We start from the raw sequence: 25,864 nt of genomic DNA on the forward strand, positions 1-25,864 counted from the left end.
TGCACCGCCACACCCCCTCCCGCCCCCAAAAAATTTGAGCCGGCCGCGTTGGGTTCCAGTGGCTGAACGCACTGGAAAGCGCTCCTGATGGTGTGACAGGGCCCTGAGTCCTGAAGCCACCAGCTGCGGTGCAGCACTAAACCTAGGCGCTGAGCTTGTTACAATCTTGGGCTTCATATCCTGCTACAGAGAGCCCCATTAGAAGTATTGTATTTAAAGAAGGAATGCTATGATTTCGCTGTCGCTTCCTATTCCTCCAGCATATACCAGTGTATACAAGCTCTGCCCTGACTCCCCCTGCAGCAACTTATCACTACAATAGTGACCTATTCTATGTTTACAAGATCACTGTTAAAACTGATCTGTTGCTGCAGAGGTGCCTGGGGGAGGGTGTGTATGGCTGGGATAAATAAATAAAAATTAGGTGAAAAAAAATGCTAATAGAATAAACACGACTAAAGCTATTGTGCAGCCCTCTGGGAATATCAAGGATCACACTTGAGGCCCTCCACATTTACAAAGCTGACCACCACAGCTGTATTACTTCAGCAGTAAGAGTAAACCTGGTCATACACCTATAGATTATCTGCAGAATGTCTATGGTCAGATGGAAAAAGGGCAACAGATTCCTCCATCTACGCTAATATGTGTGGATGGAGGAATCTCCCACTGGGCCAAGTGTCGGCTTTCAAAATACCTGAACAATCTAATTGGATGCAGTTAGAGAGCCAGGGGGGGATGAGCAAGATACTGAAGGCCAAGCTTCAGTATCTCGCTAGTCGGCCCTGCAGGCTGTCAAAATACCTGAACAATCTGATTGGATGCAGGCATTGTTCAGGTATTTTGACAGCCAGTGGGGCCGACTAGCAAGATACTGAAGCTTGGCCCAGTAACATGGGCTTCAGCTTGTACAAAAGCAGTGTGTACTGGAAGCTTTTGGAAAGTGTTTCAAAAGCTTTTGGCAAGTATTCAGCAGCTTTGTTAAAGCCTTCAAAGCTTCCTTTGGCTCCAGTTTGGGGATGTTAAAACAAAATTGTAGCCTTTTAAACATTGCTGTCAGGAAAGCTTTTGTTACAAAAAAAGTCTCTTCTGCAATAAAAAAAAGTTCTTCTGTCTGCCAGCAATGCCTCTTTTGACTATACACTGAGCTGTGCATGTACACCTTGGTATACCTTGGTGGCAGCATAAAATCCCATGCTCATGAGTCGAGTTATACAATTTCAGGCCTATCAATATGGCTGATGACACCATTATGGTCTCATCCTACTCAGTCAGTCAACAAGAATTGGTATCTCAGCTTCACAAGGTTTCCGTCAGTGTCAAGATCACAAACGGCCATCTAATACCTTTTAGGGACTCCTATGGCTATTTATATGCCAATCAGAATCCCCAGTTCTGTTCTCCATTTGACAGCCAAACTATACAGACATGATCCCCCCTCATATGAAGAATAAAATAATTGTCTAGCTAAAAGAACCCTTTACAGCATTGCGGGTGAGCACACACACCTTATTGGAGGAAAATGTTCACTATTAGAGTCTCAGAGATAAAAAGATGGTCAATTTACCTTATTAGTATTCATCTAAAACCAAAATATTTGTGTTGGGAGGCCTTGCCCTTTATTACAACTCACTTGAAGCGGACCTTGCACCTAAATTGCAAAGTCTGCTTTTCTAGCTTGGCCATCCTATTGCAAAAAATGTAAAAGAAAAAACCCAACACCTATGGGGGGTTAGATAATGTACTTTCCTTTCCCCTGCATCTGCATTGCTAAGCAAAGGTGAGATCATCCTCCTTCTGGTGAGATCCTGTAGAAGGCAGAGTAGCCCAGGTCTCAAGAGAAGTTGATCCTGCACTGTGCTGCAGAATTTTCTTATGAGATTTAACCCTCATTCACACCTACTATGTAGGTGCATTTAGGGATTCCTGCATCAGGAAATTCTGATTTCCTGCAAAAGGAATCCCAAAAATGCCATCTACAAGCGGTAGCTGTCACCCGTTCAAGTTAATGATCGGGTGACAGCAGCCGCACGTGGTTAGGAAGCAATCACTATCTCTGGATGCACAAGCGATGCATCCAAGTATATGGACTGATTCCTTACTGCATGTAATTGCTTCACATACAATTGCATGCGGTGTGCCAGCATTCAGCAGGTGTTTTATTAACGTGTTATGTGGCATTTCAGCAGGAGGGAAGACGCTAGAAAGGTGGATTTTTCATGGAGTGCAAGGTCCGCTTTCAATATATAAGCAAGTATGTGAAAGTCTACTTAGTTGACAAAATTCTAGTGTTTAAGAAAAGTGTATTGCTGGTTTATTGGTGAGGAATTAATCGAGTATATATAAAAATGAAAACATGACCTACCGCTGCTTCCTCCTCTTCTTCTTTGTTCGGCCCCCCATCACTACCATCTGCCTCCCCTTCTTCTTCGTCGCTGCTGGAAGATTCCAGAATTTCACTCATGTCCATTTTCCAGCTGTCTGGGACCGCTCGTGACTTCAGGAAAGTTAATGCTTCCTTTAAACCTGAAGAAACAAAAAATTGTGTGTTTTTTTTCCCTTCAGTCTACTTGGTTCTGGTCTTGGCATCAGCGTGCTATTCAAATACTTAGTGGCACTAGGACTCTGCAGAAACTGAACCTGCCAGGTACTAAAAACAAGTGTCTAGACAGAGGACCTACACATCTGCCCTTGGTGGTGCCAAACCTTAGCTCACCCATCTCAAAGTCAAATGCTGGAGGCTCCAATTTAAAAATATATATCTCAAATCCAGGGGCTCCAGGGAACTGAGAAATTGATTTTACCATTCTTGCAGTTTTGCAGCATTTTTAGCTTAGTCACTTTTAAGAAAAGCTGTGGAGCTGTGGTGGTTAAATGCTGTATGTTTACTGTTCTTGCTCTATTTGCAAGCTTATTTTCCTGCCATGATGACAATGGGCTCCAGCTATGTGTGCTATTCATTCTCATTTACAACCCAAAGCCAGTGCTATGCCCAATTCACAATGTGATCATCTAATCAAAGAACTGTCCTCTCCAACATGTCCATTCCAGACCACAGAGGTGAACACATTACTGTCTGCATTAAAACATCCATAGTCTCTCTAATGGCTTAAAGTAATCAGTCGCATAATCTGAAGCAGCTACCTGGTTAAGCAGCAAAATATCTCCAACACCACAGAATAAGCCCAGTGGAACAGAACTACTGCTATAGATACCATGACTTGGATGAAAGAGAAACCTCACAGGACATTCTCCCTAATGCATTCTAAACACATGCAGTCACCAACACAGACTCTCATGAGAGAATAATGCAGACTCCTTTTGAGAATAGTTTCCTGGCTATCATGCTGATTCTCTGGCTTTAATGCAGTCCAAAGTGATCCAAAGGTATATATGACCTAAAAGTGACCTGAAACAGCCAGGCAACTAGCATGTTCAGAAGGAGGCCACAAATGGCAGCCACCCATACATCACTCATGAGAGAAGTGCTTTAATGTTCCTCAAAGTGATGCACCCAGCTGTGCATCAACATGGAGAACAAACCACATGTTTTCTACTTGCAACTGTAAACTTCCATCCTAAGCCCTAGCGGAGCAGATGTTGAACTCATCCCACATTTTAGGAAAGCGGGTGGCATGGAATATTTTTGGATAACGCAGTTGCTTTACAATGATTCGGTCTGCTGTTAAACGCCCATCACAGTCTATATTTCTAAAGGGCTACAAGCCGAAGTAGGCACCTGATATTAAGACTGTGGTTGGAACATTAGACTAAGCTTATTCACGAGTATGGACTGATGTAGAAGAGATATGTGGGCACACAAAAGGTAAACAAAGGCAATAAATAGAAAGAAGAGTGGACCATAATAAAATCAATCATTATATTTTAAAATCCAATCTAAAGAATAAATACAAGAGACTTCTAACTTTCCGTTTACCTGCAGGTAAAACCACAAAGAAAGTAATGACTCAAGACCACGACAAGCTACATACCTGGTTTACTAGAGCTTTCCAGTGTCAACGTATTGATGTCAAGTTCCTCAATATCTTTCCTTATAACAGAATGGCTGGAAAAAAAAAAACATAACACACATGTCTCTAAATTCTTTATGCTGGAAAACAGACTGACAGATGTAAACAAAGACATCCTGAATACAAAGTGGCTCAGGGAGAGGATCCTATACTTTGCTAAATAAGCGTTTATCAGAATTTCACAGATATCTGAATAGAAGGAAATATTCTCTTTGAACAGGTTTAAGTGCATCTAAAGCCAAAAAAAGGAAGGGAGGAAAACCCCCAAAGTGAAGGACACCTTCTTAGACTGTCATCAAATAAGTGTCCCCATTGAAAGATTAGATTTTTAGCCTTGTTAAATTAAAAATTTGGATTGTCTGTCCAGTAAGAGATTCTTTTGTACATTTTTCAACAGATAACTTCATCAAGGAAAACACTATACATTTCTGACACAATACTGTACAACTGTAAGTGCAATGTCTATTACTTTACTAGTTTGAGAGCCCAACACCAGCTAAATATTTGCAGATTTTGGACAGGGTGGAAAAGGATTAAAACCCAAGTGTTTAAAGCCATATGTGTTCCTATTGAAGCAATTTCTCCTCACCCCCAGGACCCCCGGCAAAGGAAGCGAGAGGAAATTGCCACAATGGGGGCAGACGCAGCAAAAAAACTCCTGTTTTAACTCGTCCCACACTGATCAAAAATAGAAAAAAGATTTTTGGCTAGAGCTCCACCTGATCATAGCTAACACCCACAAAAGGTACTTGATGTAATTAGCAGTAGGATAAACAATGCGCTCTCAGAACAGTGACATACGGCTTATCTACTGCTACTAGTAAAGGTTTACAGCCAATCTCTACTACAGATATAACATCAAAATCTCTTAACTATGCTAATCGTAGATCAAAGTAAACATGTTAAAAGCGTAGCCGTAGATGAACCATCTTGCAACTCAAATGAAACCAGGACAATCTAAAGAATTTAAAAGTGAACAGCTTGAAAGAAAAAATATATTCTGTCCTTCAAAATGCTAACCACACGGTGGCACCATTCTATTTGTAATGCCCAGCAAGCAGAAAGCACTTAAGCACTGGTTAAACACTGCAATCTGTTACATAATAAGCAGCTGTTTTGAGGCAATTAATACATCCAATTTTATCCCTCTAATACAGTAATATGCTTCAGGCATACAGAAGTTATTTCCTCCAATTACTATCCATGCAGTCTTGGCACCAACCTATAGTAGAGGTCTGCAAAAGTAACCCATAGACCTATCGGGGGTGCAGGCAGCAACTATGGAGTTAAATGTTCACACTCGGAAAAAAATGCGGATGTAAGATGAAAAAAAAAAATTGTCTGGGTGGTGGGTATAGCATAAGTCAGGGGTAGCCAAACCCCGGCCCTCAAACTGTGCCGAAACTACAAAATTGCATGATGCATCTCTCTCCAGGAGTCATGTCTGTGGCTGTGAGAATCTTGCAATGCCTCATGGGATTTGTAGTTCCACCACAGCTGGAGGGCTGGAGTTTGGCTACCCCTGGCATAAGTGATGCCACAGAGACCTGTGCAAGTTCCTAAGCCACAAAACAGCCCCTTTACTACTTGCGAAACGACAAATGACGGTAATCCCCATTCTTTCGCTTGCTGTTTCCCCTGCACTTGTGAGAACAAAAGTTCCACTATCACATATCGTTCAATTATCTCCACAGTAGACTTCTAGGAAAAATAAAGACCTATTATGTGCCCCATCAGAATACAGAATGTTCACTGTTCTAGTAGGAGATTATTAAAATTTTCAATGCATCACTAAATTTTCAATGCATCTCGCCTAAAGAACAAGAACGATTTGATTAAACATGTTTTTCTTCCAATTACTGTATACGGACACATTGTTTTGTGCTACTTTCCAAAAATCACTGTTTAAGTATATTTTTACTGCATTATACATTGTATAACACTCTGTTCATATCTGCTACTTCTCATCTAAAATAGACTTATGGCATGACACTTCTCAAACTATCTATAAACTTCTCTTGACCTTACATCTTCCTCTTCTCTGTCTAGATCTGGTATTCTTCCACTGCTGTATATTCACATTTCTATCTACGATTTCCTTACTTTTAGCCCATCTGATCTTACCCCCGTTTGAAACATGCTTTCTTGGTTTGCTTGACCATATGCTCCGATACCTTCCCCAATACCGGAACTTCCGGTCAGAGGAAGGGGAAAATGGAGCCAGCTGGGCGGCGAGTAATGACCTGATTGGCCGGGAAGCCTGTTTCCCAGCCTGATTGGCCGGGAAGCCTGTTTAAGTCAAACAGACTTAGGTAAAAATTGGAGGCTGAGCAAAAGAAAAAAAAAAAAAGGAAGTGGGGGGAAGTGGAGGCGGCAAAATCTGATGCAGCTGTGCATGGCAACCAATCAGCTTCTATCTTTTATTTTCAAATCTTAATTGAACTGAAGAGAGAAGCCGATTGGTTGCCATGCACTGCTGCTCCAGTTTAAGAAATTCCCCCCGGTGCGTTTTATCATTGCATCCCATATTTATGTGTAAACAAAAGTTGTGGTCCTGACGCAGGAAACAAAGCTTTTCCAGCAATGGTTCTGAGCAAGTTCAGGACAACATCAAGCTATTATAAATAATACAATACGATTCAGCAATTACATTTCCTGCCCGTTTTAGAAAACTTGCCCTCAGCTATGAGGAACTGACTCTTCTGTGCAGGTACTGCTGCAGCCGGTTCATGCAAGCATATATTTTGTTATCACTTGTGGCTACTCACAATTTAGCATCTGCGAACGATCGCACCAAACACTGGTCTTTTTTCACCGACGTTTCATCGCTGCAACTAGGTGACACCACCTAAGACAGGCAAAGAAAAAACAATAAAGTTCTGTTATTTTTCTTTGAAAACAAACTAGCCGACATCTTTGAAAAATACATTTATGTACAAAACATATCAGAGGGTCGAATGACATTTGAAATGGCCTAACTTACACACAGGATGTGGCTTCTCCATTCTGAACCAAAAGCCTGTTTAGCTACATGATGGTCGCTTGGTAAACTCAAAAGATGAATGTACATGGTGATCTCAACAAGAAAACCATTGGTGGCACTCCGCTCACTGTTATATGTGTACATGAAGTTTATATTGGTTGTATGCTCTCATTCTCATAGCACAACTTTAACAAAGAATTATTATAAAACCCTTGCAGAAGGGCTACCCCCACACTACAAGGGTCAACTGCTCATTTGTGTCTAGGGAGGAGAATAAAGTTATACTCACGTGGAGCCTCAGAGACGGCTTGCTCGGTCCCTGAAGCCTCTCACCCCCTCCGCTGCAGCAGTCTAAGGTCCCATAAATCATTGCACTCTATACACAGTGTATAGGACATGAGGATGCTGAGGGACAAACCATCGCTGCAAATTGGAGGGAGTGATGTCACAGCCAGCCAGCTCAGTAGATCAGGCACAAAATGAACAGTTAACACTTGCAGTGCAGGGGTAGCCCCACTACAATGGTTTATAAAAGTTTTCCCCAGAGTTCTGCTTCAAATATTTAAAAATGGCTTCTTACCTTTTCAGAGTTTCTAGAAACTCCAGGACTGAAAAATCCTGCATAGTCCTCACTGTTTGAGGGGGGTGGGGGGGTTGTTTGCCATAATTAATTCCATCTGTATTGAGCTGGCAGATTTCATGATCATTTGTTGACTAGATGAGCAGGACTGTCAGTGGCAACCACGGGTTAAAGATTTCAAGACAGTGTATGTTGCAAGAAACTGTCCCTCGACCACTACCACTAGAAGCTGCATGTAGTGTCCGATGTATAATCTGCTCCAAACAGTAAGATATATTTTTTTTTAAAATTATTTTCTGTAGATATATGTGTGAATGGGACCATGTAAAAATATGGGGGGGTCTCAAATTTGACTAATTGGAAATAGTTTAATAGGTATTTCCTGTAGTTGGTATTAAAGAGAATAAGTCATGACCTATGCAAGACTGAGACCATAAAGCCTTAAAAATCTATTTAAAGGAAATAAATTATATCTATATATATCTATATCTCCATCTATCTATATGATTAGCTTACCTATCCTTCGATATGCTGGCTGCATTCGTTTTATTTTATCAGGTGAAGTACATATATTGCAAGTACAGAAAAATACCTGTTGCTCCTGCCAGAAATCTTGCAGTCTTGTGACTTCCTGTACACTTACCTGAAATCTTAAACATTATCACCCTTCCAGTTTTCTTCCATGAATTACACACCACCTCCTCCCTCCCTATGTGTGCAAAAACCACTTGTTTCTACGTGTAAACGCGCTGTCACCTAGGTGTGAATGGAGCCAAAAGAAGAAGAGGAATATGATGCTGTGAAAGAACAGCTGTAGCCATGATGAGTGAAATATTTATCATACATGGTCCCATTTCATTCAGGGCTCATTCACACCAGCCAGCCACGCAGAACACACAGCTGGTGTTGTACTCTGGGAGGAACATTGCTACTGCACTGATCCAGGCGCATCACACTATCAGGTTTTTTTTTTTGGGGGGGTGGGGGTAAGAACTTTATTGAATGTTACAAGCAAAATTGAATTCAGTATTATTTACTACAGAAGCATTGCAACATACTGTCCTGAAAAAAAAGTACAGCATGCAGTACTGATTCTCCAGTGCACACCACCGCAATGCTCTGGTGTGAACTGACATTACAGACTTTTTGCCCTGTCTGTGCATTGGGAGTATGCCAACATGGCTCGAATGCATGTGGTGTGGACAAGCCCTGAATATGGCCTAACCTTGAACTAGTAAGAGCTTCATACCTCACCAGTCTGCAATGACATAGACCTGTTTCAATAAGCAGGCTTTTACATTTAACCCCTTCGTGACTGACGACGTACAGTGTACGTCGCCAGCATCGGGGCTGTTTAAACAGACTCCCGGCGACTTTTGCCGCCGGGACTCTGTTTAAACTTGTAGAGCCGACTGTCGGCTTTACAACAGAAGCGATCCTGGCGACTTACCATTAATTTTAATTCCAGTGAAAACCTGTGAACTCAATGCAGCTGAAAAGCTAGGAAGTTCAAATGGTGTATTTGAAATAACGAGATGCAATAAAAAAAAAAAAAAAATCCAGAAGCTCTTATTAATGGCCAAGTGGACCCTTCCGACCATGTTTCATGTTACACCCATATATAGGTTGCTACATGAAACACAGTCCCCCTGCACCCCCCCTTACCTGAATCATGAAGTTGTTCTCCCCACACGCTTGTGTACATATCTGAAGTTGATGCGGCTGTGCATGCCTCTGCCCACACAGCCTCGTCATCCATTCACAGATCCTTTGACAGGAACTGTGAATAGAGAAGTTAAAGATCCATCTGGCACCACAGCAGAGGAACATTTAGTTCTGAATGGAATACAAGTGCATTGAAATCACAGTCATTCTTCCTCCCAACCATGTTACTGTATGTCCGTATCTTGGTACACACAGAGAAAGGAGATGAGTCTGCAGTAGCCAGTAGCACTGGAACCACAATCAGCAGATTGCCGTTGCAATGCTTTACTGGCTCCAATGCAAAAAAAAAAGAATTCAAACGCACATTTATTTTCTTTTTACGACGCAGAGTGCAGTTATTATTCTTCATTACATAAAAAAACTCCCAGGGTAGCCAGAAAGCAGGCCCTTCGTTGAGGTGTCCACAGATAGTTTCACATACTTTGCAGGCCTCCCTGACAGCGCCAAAGTCTAGGTCACCCTATTTTGCGAATATTAGCTCTCCTTGAATTCCCTTTTTAAGCCGAGTATGCAAGATTCAAATGTTTCTTTCAGCCCACAGGCTGAACAAAAAATAATAATAATAATAATAATAATAATAATAATAATAATAATAAATAATAATAGAACAGGTTCCTCCATCAACGCTTACGAGTGTGATGGATGAATCCCCCGCAGTCTGCATTGCATTCTGCCTGTGGCCACAAACTAATTGGTTGCTAGCTCCACTCGGCTCAACATTTCCCAACCAGCTACATCGATCTGATCAAGGGATGCTGGTAGGAAAAGTGCCAACAGCGGCATCCACTGTGCAGATTTTGGCCTGTTCATAGGCGATTGGCCGAAAATCGTCCCATGCATACCTTACTTTAGCCTCACAGGCCTAACATCACAATATTCCAGTTGTAAGAAACAGAATCTGTATAAATTGGTCCAATATTGTGATGGTGGATTTCACTGCCCTTTAAATCAGGCCCAATAAATAAAGGGGTGGGCTAAAACTTCAAGAATCAAAAGTACTCCTGTCACAAGAGAAAAGTGGGGGCTGCCATCGCTGGACTACTTCTGCAAATACCATTTGCCTGGCTGCATGAGGCTTGATTCTTCATTAAATCAACACGAGAACAAACATCTAAAGAGGTCAGTAGTGATAGCCTTCATAATTTACTTGTGCAAAGCAAACAAAGCAAGCGAGCACCTCTTTCTATGCTGGCAATTAACTAGCCTCAAAGCGCGCACAAGCATACTGCAAGTAGATATTCATCTCCATCAGAGACCAGAAAACTCACTACATTTAAAACGTTCTGGACCCTAAACCATTTAAAAGCTGGGTGGATGTCGGCCTGTACTTCTGACACATCTAACAGAAGCACCAGCAAAAAGATCTCTACAAAAACAAAAAGTTCTCAGCCATCCCCACCTGCTGCAGAAGGTCCAAGTCAGCATGGTGCACCATTAATTAACTACATGTTAAAAGTACATCTAACGCTATTTTGTTTTGTTTAGAATACGAACCCCATGTCCCATTGGGGAGATATCCCTTCACTTTCTGTCTGGTAGACAAAACAGGAAATGATAGGTCATCTCTGCAGTGAGCGGAGTCCTCTCAGACGTTCATCAACGCTACAAGTGTTCCCATTGGTAGACTTTATTCTGGTCTGTGGTCACCTCAAAATTTTACCTTACTTTCAGTCCTAGGAACAATGGTCATTGGGATGAATGAAAGGGTAAACCTCCCCAGTAGGGTAACAGACCAAAAAAATTATCTGATGGCAGTTCCAACATTTCCATACCAAATTAAAAAAAGTTTGCTTTAGATTCCTTCCTTCTGCAACAGGAAAAGGGAAATTAAGAAGTGAACAGAAGCAGCAGAAGATTATATTGTAAGAGCTCACGGCTTGAGCCCCCGAGAGGTAAGAGGTCAGTGGGTATATAAAAAAGGTGAACTCCAAGGTACAAAAAAAAATATTTTAGAACCGGACCGTAAAAATAATAGGAGCCAGGTAGACAATGCTTCTTAAAAAAGATGGCAACTAACTTCTGAGGTTCTCTCTAGTTGTTGCCAATAGAGCTGCCTCCTAAGCTCCTGCTGGCTCATGAATTGAACAGACTTGCTCCTGACTAATATTAAATGTGTCTACCCCCGACACACGTAAATAAGGTAACCCTAAGACCCCATTCACACTGAGCTACATCAGCGCTGATTTGAGCTGAGCGACTTTGAGACACATTAAACTACAGTGCACATATTGTCGTGCTACGCAGCGCTACTTTTGGCATGGACTTCGTAGCTGCTAAATTGGGCTGTATCCAATCAAAAAAGTCTTGATGTAACATAATTCCTCTCCCCGTTTCCTGCTTATATTTCTGTGCAAAAGGGACACTTCTGTCACTTGAGCTACACCATTGAAGTCTATTGGCCAAATCGCACAAAATATGCCGAAAAATAGGTCATGTTCAAGCGACAAGCTTGAGCTACAAGCGACATTGAGCTGTGAGATGTGAGCAGCTCCATCAAAAGGCATTGGATAAGCTACATTGAGCTGATGTTTGAGCGAGTTTTGAGCTGAAATTGCGCTACAAATCGCTCAGTGTGAATGGGGTCTTATAATTAGACTAGGAGGAGGACGATGAATGCTGCTTACTATGACTGATGCAGGGTACTACTTACAGCGCTGTATTTCTGGCGCTGCAGGGATGAATGATGCGTCTGTGACAGTGAAGGGCTCCAATCTCATCCCTGCCCCCTTGTCCAATCACAAAAAAGCACATAATACTGTACAGTACGATATGTGCTAAAAAGCACACAAAAAAGCTTCACAGCAAGTGTGCACAGGTCTGTCTGCGACTAGAGGAAGTCACGACCACGTGTCAGAGCGTGGAAGAAGACCGCAGTCGTGTTCGTCCCCCGATGTGGAGTTCGCGAACGAAAGCAAAATTTTGCCGAAACGAATTGTTCACGAACAGAAGCTTCCGTGAACCGAGGTATTAATGTACAAGGCTTTCTCTTACTGGGTAAGGGGAGAGGAGGCAAGAATGTGACTAGGGCCATTCACTGTCGCAGCCACATCTCTCATCCCTACAGCACTAGAAATACAGTGCTGCAAGTAGTATCTGGCTTCAATCATACTAAGCAGAATTCATACTTCTACTATACTCATTAGGGGGAACTTACTTTACTAGCCCCGTTTCTAAAATATTTTCCAACAAGGCTCAGCTTTAAAGACATCAGCTTCCAGTCATAAAGCTCAGTTTTGCGATGCAGAAAGTATAGGCAATATGGGGACTATTGGTAAAGGTTTTCACCCATTGCATTCAATTGGAAAAATGTGAGAATCTTGGGTGAAAAAAAAAAATGACAACTAGACCCCTTATTATTGTGCACATTTTATTCAATGCACTTGCCTGCTCTGCCCTCCACACACAATAGTAGTCACTTTTTCCTCCTCTCAGCTGAAACAAAATAAAATGTCAGCTGGGTTGAGATCGGCTTTAATTTCCCACTCAACCTTGATAAATAGGCTTTTTCCAGATAATTCCTGACAAAAGAAAGCAAAGCAGTCTGGGAATAAAAAGCCAAGCTATGTACTCCAAAACCACTATGCTGAGGCTGCCAAGGGACAGGTGCCAAGCCAACTTCAACAACTCAATAATCACTGCAAAGCGTTTCCACAAACGATCAGGAGCTCAGACGTAAACGTACATTCGTCTCATTGCAGGGCTGATCAAGAGCATTTAGGGAATTTGTCAAATATCACGGTGGCAGATATATCCATAAAACAGAACACAAAAGGCCAAAGTTATAAATCACACACCTAACACAGAATATCTTCTCCTACGTGGAGCCAGCGGTCAGATTTCAGACCTTTAAAGCCATCTGGTATGAATAGGGAGATGCAGATTTAAATAAATAAAAAAAAAGGGTGCAGGTCCCAGGGCTGCCATCTGATCCCAACGTCACCACCTAGTAAGTCTCTGACGCAGAACAAGCTTACAGCCAGTGAAGTATGAAAACAACTGATGTCCCTGTTCACAGCATACTAGTGTGGGAAAAAAGGAAGTATGCTATATTTTTATGCAGTGGAATGCACAAAAACGTATCAATGCAAAATAATTATCTAGCCACAACAGGAAAAGGAAGTGATGTCAGAGAAAATAGTAGGGGGAAGCCAAAAATTATGTTAAAAAACCCCATGTCAACAGAGAAAAATATGTTAGAAAATCACATGTAAATGTGCATGTGTTTTCTGTTTGTTGTGAACTAGGGATGCACCGATACCGGTATAGAGTACCAATATTTGTTTTTTCCGGCACTCGCCGATACCGAAAGTCCCATTCAGGAAGCCAGGCAGCGTGTAATGATTCGCCACCTGGCTTCCCGATTAGCCGGGAAGCCGTCTCCATGCTTCTCGTCACTAGGTGACAAGAAAGCATGGAGCTGGCTTTCTGACAAATCAGGAAGCTGGGCGCTGTGTAATGACGCGGCGCACAGCTTCCTGGTTGGCCTGGAAGCATGGAGCTGGCTTTCTGACCAATCAGGAAGCCGGGCGCTGTGTAATGACGCGGCGCACAGCTTCCTGGTTGGCCTGGAAGCCAGCTCAATGCTCCCTCGTCAGGATATCCTTACACGGTGCCTGGCTTCCTGAATGGGACTTCCGTTACTCGGTATTGGCGAGTACTGAAGAAAAAAAAGTAACGGAAGTATTGGGCTAGGCTTTGGAGTATTTGGGAGAGTACAAGTACTCCCCCAAATACTCGGCATTGGCACCGATACTAGTATCAGTATCGGTGCATCAATAGTGTAAACAAGCCCTAACTTTGACCCTTACCAATGACAGCTCAACAGGTTTCTTTACACCAACCTCAGCATAATCTACAATTATAAGCCTAGCCAGTATGGTAATCAGAGCAAAACTTGGAAATATGAATAAAGTAGCCACCGCTCCAAGCTCACTCCTGTGATGGGACTACAATCTCACGTTTAGTTTAATCATTTGTAGTGAGATTGTAGTCCATCACAGGAGTGAGCTTGGAGCGGTGGCTACTTTACAACACACACAGGGACCATGGGGAACAAAAGTGGCCACCCTCCAGAAGGAAGGACAGTGTCAGCGCCAATTCAGAGATGATTTGAAGATCTATAGCCGAGTGATACACAAATAAGACACATTTTTATTAATAGTTAAGGTACTTGAAAGCATTTTCAAGGTTTAACTCCTGAATTTAGTGTCACTGTTAGTGTCCATCTGGCGAAACTTTGTAAAGCCATCACAGTTAGGCAAAGCAAAACCTTGCGACTGGGCAGCCCAGTGATACAAAAAGCCAACATGTGTAGCAAAACCAATATGGTTAGGGAGGGCTTCAAAGCCAATTAAACTAAATTTAAGAGAGAACTATGGGGTGAGTGTTTTTCTCCATAGTTCGCTTTAGGGTCACGGGAGGTCACATAGAAACCTCGTCCCGTGACCCAAGCACCGCATCCGGGGCGGATCCCGACAATAGTCAAGATCCACCCAGCTGCGTGAGTGACAGCGGGCTCTGCCTATCTAGAGGCAGAGCCCCCTGTGCCCACCCGTGTTCCTTCCTCTATTCGTCACTGCAGGGAGATGATCGGGAAGTAAACGGATCGGTGGCATGTTTCTGCTCACTTCCTAAGCTATAGAGCCGACCTGTGACAGCTTCTTTGTCACAGGTCGGCTCGAACTATGAGGATGAGTGGAAATCACTCACCACATAGTTCTCCTTTAGGCCCCATTCACACACAATCCGGCCTGCACGTACAGCTCTGTGCTGCATGCGGGGCCGTACCAAGTAGCTGCCGGGAAGGACAGGTGCTGCGTGTGATTAGAACGCAGCCCCCGTCCTTCTCTATGGGGCTACGCGGCCGTAAGCCCCCCTACGCTCAGCTCATTTGCAGGTCCGTAGGGGTGCGGGTGACCGTATTCATACACCGCCGGAATGGATCCTGTATGCGTCCCGGCCAGAAAACCCGCACCCCTACGGACCTGCAAATGAGATGAGCGTAGGGGGGCGTACGGCCGCGTAGCCCCATAGAGAATGACGGGGGCTGCGTTTTAATCACATGCAGCACCTGTCCTTCCCGGCAGCTACTTGGTATGGCCACGCACGCAGCACGGAGCTGTACGTGCAAGCCGATTCGTGTGTGAATGGGGCCTTAAGAAAAACTTCATACTAGGAAAATATTAGTTTTAGTTATAGTTATAAAACCAAACTAGTTTTAAAGCAGAGCTACAGCCAAGACTCACTTCCAATCTTAAATGCTGCCTGTGTCCCCAGTGTGAAGATTTCCTCTTGCTTCCAGTTCCAGAGACATGACAGGAAGAAACGTCACTACATGACATGAAGTTCCACCTTTGGCAGCTATCACCAGAACAACTTGGACTTTGGAACCTTTTCCTTGCCTCCTCTTTTTGTGAAAGCTTATTTCCCCATATTTCTGTTCTGATAACCACAGTGGCCAAGAGTGGAAATCTCACAAATGGGGGACACAGGAAAGCAATTAAAGCAGACCGGTGTCCAAACCCTCCCCCTGTTTGTTCACAACCCAAAGAAAAAAAAAAAAAAAGAAAAATTACTCTGTAAAATAAGTTACAGTCATTCACATCTGATTCAGAAAAGTACATTTCTTTGGGAAGAGCTTTTCCCCGGACACAAAACAAGCACAAGTTCAATCTTATTCGGAATCATATTGATCTGAATACATGCATGCATTAAAACCTTTTGTCCTTAAAAACATTACAATTTAGGAGCACAAGACAGTTTCCTGTCCAATAGCTTTGTGTGTAAAACTGAAAGGTGTCCTTGTTAGTCAGCTTCCACTGTAAAACTGTTTAATTCTGATGGCAAAACGAACTAAACATTAACAAATCTGCGTTATAAATGTGTACAGTGCTACTGCCCAGTGAGGAGCAGAGATGATGACTGGTACTCACCACAGCAGGATAACACTCTTTCGTCAAGCTGCAGTTGACAGTGACTACTTTTCCCAGTAATTCATCTCCAATGCGTTTCACATCATCTTCTTCCTCTTCACTGCTGCTGTCTTCTTTCTCATCTTCCGTCCTATCAGGAGAAGAAAAGACGGCAAACACTGTTTAAAATCATGTCCGGGAAACTAGAACATCTGGCTGCTACACAAGCTCTGTTGAGGCTCCCTGACACTTAAGGCAAAACATGAAAATCAACATTTAAATATATAGTGGAAAAATATTTCTTAAGGCCGCATTCACTCTTGCAATGTCAATGCAGCGTTTAGACCAGGGGTAGTAAACCTCCGGCCCTCAAGCTGCGGTGGAACTACAAATCCCATGAGGCATTGCAAGATTCTCACAGCCACAGACATGACTCCCGTAGAGAGATGCATCATGGGATTTGTAGTTTCACCACAGCTGGAGGGCGGGAGGTTTGCTACCCCTGGTTTAGACTGTACAGGGGGAATTTATCAAAACTGGAGCAGACAAAATCTGGATCAGCTGTGCATGGCAACCAATCAGCTTCTCGGTCTCATTTTGTTTGCTCAGGTAAGATTTGAAAAGAGATGCCGATTGGTTGCCGTGGGCAACTGCTCCAGAATGTGTCTGCTCCAGTTCTGATAAATTCCCCACACATGTTTAAAACAAGTTTAATCTAAAAAGCATATAAATACACCTCTATTGACTTTTAGTGTAGATCTTGTAGGTAGAGGCAATTCAGACTAGATAGAGGTTTACCTGCGTTTAGGGCCGTTCAGTTTAGGTACATTTAGAGAAAAAACAGAATTCATTGCATCTAGAATCCGTTTAGAAACTCTAAATGCAGATATAAACACGGCAAAATGCGCTCTAAAGCAGGAACATAGGAAATAGTGATTAAATAAGAGCTTTGCCCGCACTGCAAGAGTTAAAGTGACATTAAAGTCAAAAATACCCCTCCCCCCCCATGCTAGTGCAAGGACTTACCTTAACCAGTTGACATCCGCGGTGTTAAACCCAGATTCCTCTTGATCTGATCATCTTGTCCCTTCCACTTGTATTCAGCAATCTCTACAGCACTGGTACCGCTCTCTGATCCAGCGCAGACTCCTGTCTCTCCCGGTCCCATGGTGTCTGTCCAGCGTGCATGCTCGCGGCTGCGTGCATAGACTTACAGCGAGTCTAGCCTCTTCCCCCCGCTGAAGCACGGTACTGTGCATGCGCCCGCCCTATCATGCCGCTTGAGAATCTTCAGATCTTTGGACGGGAGCGAGCGGCAGAGACAGAGGTAAAGTAATAACCTTTTTGGTAATTTAAAAATATTGTTTAACTAATTAATGGAAGATGATTTCATATTAGTATGCAGAGCTGCATGCTGATGTGATTTTTAGTGAAAGGGGGTATATTATTTTGTTAGTCCAATATATATAAAATTTCTGTCAGTGTCCTTATGATGATGCCGATTAAGTATCTCCTGCCAAAAAGGTTCTGTGTATTGTGACTATTGCTGGCCCTGCAATTTTCATGACTCGTACATTTTGCTCGTGTGCATAAAAGGTTTGGAAAGGTTACAACGATGATGTAATATGATCTCTGATGCTCCAGCTAATAATGTGGGGTTTTTTTTTTCTTGGTTTTTTTTTCACCTCCCCAAGAGACTAGGAAATTCCAGTCCACTATACGGTGTGCATGTGTCAGCTACTGTTTAATTACAATGTTGCCATGACAATTATTCCCTTGTCTACTGAAGCCCATTATATTCCATGTAATTATAGTTTGTTGCCAGTTATCATTTTTGGAATTCGCTTGTACTTGTAGCACACCCCTTCTTTTTTGTTTTTTTGGCAAGTGGCGAAATGGTTAGGCCTGTGGTCTTATGATGCAAGTGTGTCATCCTGCTGAGCTTTCTGCCCTAAACCCCCACCAAAAAAAAAATCATATCTGCAGGGGAATTGCCTTCTGTGCAGCTTGTTCTTGTGTGCTTAATTAATAACTCAGGTGAGTTATGATCCGGTGGAGATGAGAGCTGTCCTGATTTGTGTTCTCTGTGAAGAGCTGCATAATGGCATTTCTATATACTTTCAAATTGCTTTGCTTATAGTTAGGCAAATATTCAGAAATGTTTAAGTAGTTGAAAGTTTTTGCTTGTAATTTATAGCATTGCTTGAAGCTAAAGCAGAACTCCAGGAATTTTGTATTAACCCTTTTATTGGGGCTACCCCCTCACTGCAAGGGTTAACTGCTCATATGTGTCTAAGTTAAAAAACAAAGATATGCTCACACAAAGCTCCAAGCCGGCTTCTTCTTAGACCGGTTCCTGCAATGTCTCTTTCCCTTTGCAGCGGTCTAAGGTTCAGTAAATCCCCACATCTATTCACTATTCATAGATGTGAGGATGCTGAGGAACATTCCAATGTGCTGCGGAGGATAAGACAGGTTAGAAGGAGTGCCATGACAGCTGGCCACCTCGGAGCTTTAGGTGAGTATATCATTGTTATTTTAACACCTAGACACAAACGAGCATTTAAAGTACAATTAAACTCTCTTTTTATTTGCATATATCTGCTGATGGCAAGCAATAGACATATGCAAAAACATTTTTTTTTTTCTTTTACTTACAATTATTGTTTTTGCGCTTCCTGGTCCTCTTGGCCATTAGTCATGTAATGTGCCCAAGCCTTGCAGTCTGGGAAGGATACATCAGCAGAGCATTGTAATCTCATGAGATTTCAGGGAAAGGTTTTTTCCTGCCCTGAGATGATGTGCATGGTAACATGTCCTAGTCACGTGTGCCAGAGTTCCAGGAAGTAAAGGGAGATTATTAATCTGCCCTTAATTAAAAAAAAAGGCCATTTTTAAAAGAATGGGGAGGAAAATAAAAATTAGGTATGCAAAGAATAAAAAGCCGGCAATTATCTAGAAGTATCGGTTTGTAGATTGTCATTACTAAACATTTCTAAAGATGTGTGTGTTGTCATTTCAAAGACATGGCTCTTTAAAAGCAGTTGCAGTACACGAAAAGCTACATGTGACACAATATAAAATTGTATAAGACACATACTGAATTCTCTGGCTTTTCAATACACACATAGGAGTACTGACAGCGAAAGCATATGACAGTAAACAGATCCTGTAGATACAACAGTCATGTATCATGTCTGCAAGGAAGAGTTTTGCAGGAGTTACCACAACACAACTGTCATTGAATCGTTGCCTGTGTACCAATCAGTAAAATGTCTCCTCAGTTCCCATATGGTCACTTGGAAAGGAAGAGTGAAACATCCCAAGTGCGAAACTGAACAGCAGTAAGAACCTGATGGACAACTTAATGCAAAAAGTTTAACTGTTTCAACAGTTTAACTTTACGTAAATTCATCTTAAGCAAATTATATATTCTATAATTCATCTTATATTATAATTAATCTTAACCAAAAAATATTTTAAAAGATCTGGGCGAGGTTTTGAAGTGTTAGGAACATTAAAAATAGGAGTGCTAATGGTAATAAAATGTACCGAAATCAAGAGCAACCTAAAGCCCAACTCCAACCAAAAAATGTTTTAGTTTTGAAGTGTGGGAAAGTCTACGTTTCTGTCAGGTCATTTTTGGTGGGTACCCGGTTAGGGAAATTTACCTGCCAACGATCTGTACCTCTTTACGGGTCAGACTGACCACCAAACGAGATGCGTGTGATTAGCCGGACAACATGCAAGCATCCAGAATGACAAACAAAGCTGACTAAACTCACACTGGAAGGGACGACCGTCTTCCCCTGTTGGATTTCTTCCCAATGACCGGAGTGCCAAAATGTTCAGGATTGGTTAGCGGAAGCTGGTCTAAAGTCTATTCAACAGAGATGTAGAAATGTCAACAAATCTTCCCATTACCACATGTAGCAAGCAGAAGAGAATGTCATTAGCCTTACCTCACTCTCTGCAAAGTGCCTCTCCCCCTTTAAACATAAAGATGTCCGTCTTAAAGTCCTTTCATCGCCATCATCAAACACTGAAAAACAATAAAACACATTTTACATTTAAAAACAAGCTTCCCAGATTACTGCACACTGGGAGCCTATTCATACTAAGGCGATCTGTCCCACATGGCAAAATAGCAAAAAGTTTCCAGGCATACTCACCAGCCAGCATGCAAAAAAACCTTTCTAACCACTAAGGTTAAAAGCAGTGGTTTAGATGCACGTCTATCCAACGTGTATCTAAACCTCTGCTTTTAACCTTAGTGGTTAGAAAGGTTTTTTTGCATGCTGGCTGGTGAGTGTGCCTGGAAACTTTTTGCTATGTTACTGTTTGAAGCCCTTCCGTGTGCACCTTGCTATAAAGCTGGTAATTAATTGATGAGTGCGTTTGCCATTTGTTTTGCTTGACTGATTTGGTGCAGTGACGCATGGGGGATCTCAGCTGCCGTTGTGATGTGCGGGGTCCCTTTTGCGTACATGTGCCTTTAAGGGAGGTTGGGCTTCCCCCTGACAAAACTTCACCCAATTTAATCTTTTGCCCCATGTGCTCTAAGATGGAGACTCTCATAGTTTAGAGTTAGAACCGCACTATATAGAGGTGCCTTGACGTGGCTGTGCAGCTTTCACATTTTCTGCAGAAGACGTGTATCTAAACCTCTGCTTTTAACCTTAATGGTTAGAAAGGTTTTTTGCATGCTGGCTGGTGAGAGTGCTGGGAAACTTTTTGCTCTTTTACTGTTTGAAGCTCTTTCGTGTGCACCTTGCTGTAAAGCTGATAACGAATGGATGAGTGCGTTTGCCATTTGTTTTGCTTGACTGTCCCACATGGCAACGCATGTTGCCTTAAGGCAGCCCATTCATTATAAATGGGATGCCAACACATGACAAACGGAAAAAACGTACATGACCCCTTTTCAAAACTCCGCTCAGGTCTTGCCTTGTGGTATGCTGCAATGCGTTGCATTACAGTGCATTGGGCTGCCATTCACACGTAGGAGTTTTGGCATGCATTGTGGCAGAATGCGTTGCTGCCGTGTACAAGTATGAATTGGCCCAGAAGGTGGCCCGATATGGAAAGTAAACAAAGAATTTAGAAAATTCATTGAGAAAATCACTTAGAAAACTTCACACCAAGGCTGGGTCACATATCTCCGGGTATTTCACCAATTGCAGTTATTATGTGTCTGGAAGTTTTGCCAAAGGTTCCGGATTTTTTTTTTTATGCACTACATTAGGATGTTGATATGTGATCATTGCCTAACTGCACCATTAATCTGCAGAATGAGGCCAGGGTAATGTAAAGCAATATGTTGGTGTACCTATGCTAAATGATAGATTGGTGTGGAAAACATACAATTGGCCAAAATCAACAATTTTCACATCAGGGTCTAACTTGAGGTTTAGCTGGCACATTCTTCCTTACCCGTAGACAGATGTAATCATTTTACTTTCATTTTGTGGGGATGCAGTTCACATATTTCTCATACCAATACAAACCCAGAGAGTCATTATAAGATAAGCTGAGCACGTTGTGATTTTTCTATGTTCAAAGCCCATGTTATCAAAGTTTAGTACTGCAATGACGTTTCTGTAAGACACAGCGCCGATCTGGGTGCTCAAATATTTAGCATAGAATGATACTCACCCACTGTGTACCAGCTGGCATCTGTCAGCTTACTTATAAGCTGACTAAACTCACACTGGAAGGGACGACCGTCTTCCCCTGTTGGATTTCTTCCCAATGACCGGAGTGCCAAAATGTTCAGGATTGGTTAGCGGAAGCTGGTCTAAAGTCTATTCAACAGAGGTGTAGAAATGTCAACAAATCTTCCCATTACCACATGTAGCAAGCAGAAGAGAATGTCATTAGCCTTACCTCACTCTCTGCAAAGTGCCTCTCCCCCTTTAAACATAAAGATGTCCGTCTTAAAGTCCTTTCATCGCCATCATCAAACACTGAAAAACAATAAAACACATTTTACATTTAAAAACAAGCTTCCCAGATTACTGCACACTGGGAGCCTATTCATACTAAGGCGATCTGTCCCACATGGCAAAATAGCAAAAAGTTTCCAGGCATACTCACCAGCCAGCATGCAAAAAAACCTTTCTAACCACTAAGGTTAAAAGCAGTGGTTTAGATGCACGTCTATCCAACGTGTATCTAAACCTCTGCTTTTAACCTTAGTGGTTAGAAAGGTTTTTTTGCATGCTGGCTGGTGAGTGTGCCTGGAAACTTTTTGCTATGTTACTGTTTGAAGCCCTTCCGTGTGCACCTTGCTATAAAGCTGGTAATTAATTGATGAGTGCGTTTGCCATTTGTTTTGCTTGACTGATTTGGTGCAGTGACGCATGGGGGATCTCAGCTGCCGTTGTGATGTGCGGGGTCCCTTTTGCGTACATGTGCCTTTAAGGGAGGTTGGGCTTCCCCCTGACAAAACTTCACCCAATTTAATCTTTTGCCCCATGTGCTCTAAGATGGAGACTCTCATAGTTTAGAGTTAGAACCGCACTATATAGAGGTGCCTTGACGTGGCTGTGCAGCTTTCACATTTTCTGCAGAAGACGTGTATCTAAACCTCTGCTTTTAACCTTAATGGTTAGAAAGGTTTTTTGCATGCTGGCTGGTGAGAGTGCTGGGAAACTTTTTGCTCTTTTACTGTTTGAAGCTCTTTCGTGTGCACCTTGCTGTAAAGCTGATAACGAATGGATGAGTGCGTTTGCCATTTGTTTTGCTTGACTGTCCCACATGGCAACGCATGTTGCCTTAAGGCAGCCCATTCATTATAAATGGGATGCCAACACATGACAAACGGAAAAAACGTACATGACCCCTTTTCAAAACTCCGCTCAGGTCTTGCCTTGTGGTATGCTGCAATGCGTTGCATTACAGTGCATTGGGCTGCCATTCACACGTAGGAGTTTTGGCATGCATTGTGGCAGAATGCGTTGCTGCCGTGTACAAGTATGAATTGGCCCAGAAGGTGGCCCGATATGGAAAGTAAACAAAGAATTTAGAAAATTCATTGAGAAAATCACTTAGAAAACTTCACACCAAGGCTGGGTCACATATCTCCGGGTATTTCACCAATTGCAGTTATTATGTGTCTGGAAGTTTTGCCAAAGGTTCCGGATTTTTTTTTTTATGCACTACATTAGGATGTTGATATGTGATCATTGCCTAACTGCACCATTAATCTGCAGAATGAGGCCAGGGTAATGTAAAGCAATATGTTGGTGTACCTATGCTAAATGATAGATTGGTGTGGAAAACATACAATTGGCCAAAATCAACAATTTTCACATCAGGGTCTAACTTGAGGTTTAGCTGGCACATTCTTCCTTACCCGTAGACAGATGTAATCATTTTACTTTCATTTTGTGGGGATGCAGTTCACATATTTCTCATACCAATACAAACCCAGAGAGTCATTATAAGATAAGCTGAGCACGTTGTGATTTTTCTATGTTCAAAGCCCATGTTATCAAAGTTTAGTACTGCAATGACGTTTCTGTAAGACACAGCGCCGATCTGGGTGCTCAAATATTTAGCATAGAATGATACTCACCCACTGTGTACCAGCTGGCATCTGTCAGCTTACTTATAACTGCTTCCTGCAGGGATCCATCAGGTGCTTTCATTTCCACTGTAGCTCCAACCTACATACAGAGAGTCCACAATCAACATGACAGAATCTCCAAAAATTGACAGAATCACATTAGACCACATTTACCAAATCTTAAACGCTTCCTGGCCCCGATGACTTCCTCCAGCAATTCTACCAAGGCATATACTTTATCTATATTATTGCAAGTGCATTGGAGCCCAGTAAGGATAAATGCACTTAAAAAGGATAACTATGGGGTTAGTGCTTTTCCCCATAGTTCTCCCCAGGGTTATGGGAGGACACAAACTAGCGTCCTCCCGTGACCCAAAGCTCAGTATACCGCGAGATACAGCTTGCGGTATACTGAGACCGCCGCAGCCAGGACGGATCCCGACATTACTGTCGAGATCCACCCAGCTGTGTGATTGACAGCTGGCTCTGCCTATCTAGAGGCAGAGCCAGCTGTACCCGCCCCCCCCACCGTCCGTTCCGCCAGTCATCGCTGGAGGATCGGGGGGATCCCTGCAGGGAGCCGTGAGTGACAGTCACGGCTCTCTGCAGGGACATGATCCAGAAGTGAGCGACAGTAGGTGTTCTCTCACTTCCCGATCCATTGAGCTGACATGTGACAGTTTCATCGTCACACGCCAGCTCGAACTATGAGGCTGAGTGATTTTCACTCCCTCATAGTTTTTTAAGTTTTAAAGCTGAAATTCAGGGTTAATCCAAAAGTTATTGCAGAAGGGATGTCCCACTGCAAAGAAAATGTTGAGTTTCCCCCAGAGTTCCATTTTAAGAAACAATTAAAATTTTGCGGATATGCAATTCAGCTGATTTCCTAAACCATTCAAGCAGAACAATTTAATGTCTATGCTGGCCCTGTGGCAAGATCATTGGCCTTTAAAAAAATCATGGTGTGTCTATGCCGGTGCCACCACTGCATCATCATAAAGCACACAGATAGGCAGAGCCAGCTGTCAATCACACAGCTGGGTGGATCTCGACAGTAATGTCGGGATCCGTCCTGGCTGCGGCGGTCTCAGTATACCGCAAGCTGTATCTCGCGGTATACTGAGCTTTGGGTCACGGGAGGACGCTAGTTTGTGTCCTCCCATAACCCTGGGGAGAACTATGGGGAAAAGCACTAACCCCATAGTTATCCTTTTTAAGTGCATTTATCCTTACTGGGCTCCAATGTATAAAGCACACAATGAAAAGCTAGTATGGGTTTACGGAAATGGAGGTTTGTTGTTTGTGCCTGCTCTGCTGTATAATTACCAGCAGTCAGTGGAAATCATGACAATGCAGCGCTGGGGGTTGGCATAGACACATAAATGATATATAAAAACACAATATAGTACCGATTCATACAGGTACAGTTATAGTTATACGCACACCCACACATTTGTCTTCCTAATGTCACGGTGCCTATGCACTCTTGTTCTGTAACATAATAGCTCCAGTGTGAGATCTAGCCCACTGCTGCCTTTAACTTCTAGTCTCAAGATTTGGTGATGTCACTACTGTGCGGAACTCAATACTTGCTGCAGAGAAAGCTGTTCCTGAGGACCTGCAGTGTATGCATTCCTGTGCTTCTGCCTCTTCCGACATAAGGAAGCAAAGCTCTGGTCCTCTACCAAGATGGCTTCATCCACACAGAGACAAAAAGGTGAATCAAGGCATGACTGGGGAAAAGATCAGATGCAGGGAACCTACAGGCAATAAATTATGACTAGTCCTTGATTTTTGGGCACATCTTCCACACTACAAGTCTGATTTAATTCTGTATGTGCCCTTGCTTAGTCGTGACATGCTGAGGAAAACATTTTTGGGGGGAAAACAACCCCATAGAGTTTATGGCCATCATTTCCCAGTAGTGAACACCAAAGCGGTGTATAAATAACCACAATACATATAAGATGCAGTTCACCCTCTGCTTAAATTAGCCCTAATAGAAGACCCTACAAACTACAAGCTTTATCTTCTTTGAATGCACTGGCTCTTGAGGGTATTCAA

The 25,864-nt window shown here is 42.7% G+C and overlaps 1 protein-coding gene across 1 annotated transcript in view; it reads right to left on the reverse strand.

The window, feature by feature from the left end:
• The window catches only part of ARID4A (AT-rich interaction domain 4A), an 89,355-nt gene that overhangs the window by 49,552 nt on the left and 13,939 nt on the right, over positions 1-25,864 (reverse strand). The window contains exons 4-10 of the mRNA XM_018562177.1: positions 23,810-23,900; positions 22,117-22,196; positions 21,940-22,034; positions 16,252-16,381; positions 6,800-6,879; positions 3,993-4,066; positions 2,366-2,526 (exon numbers count right to left, since the gene is read on the reverse strand). Coding sequence (XP_018417679.1) covers positions 2,366-2,526; positions 3,993-4,066; positions 6,800-6,879; positions 16,252-16,381; positions 21,940-22,034; positions 22,117-22,196; positions 23,810-23,900 — 711 coding nt within the window. The remainder of the gene's footprint in view (positions 1-2,365; positions 2,527-3,992; positions 4,067-6,799; positions 6,880-16,251; positions 16,382-21,939; positions 22,035-22,116; positions 22,197-23,809; positions 23,901-25,864) is intronic.

This window comes from Nanorana parkeri, unplaced genomic scaffold, assembly GCF_000935625.1.
Source record: "Nanorana parkeri isolate BGI_ZX_2015 unplaced genomic scaffold, ASM93562v1 scaffold20, whole genome shotgun sequence".
Classification (NCBI taxonomy): Eukaryota; Metazoa; Chordata; class Amphibia; order Anura; family Dicroglossidae; genus Nanorana; species Nanorana parkeri.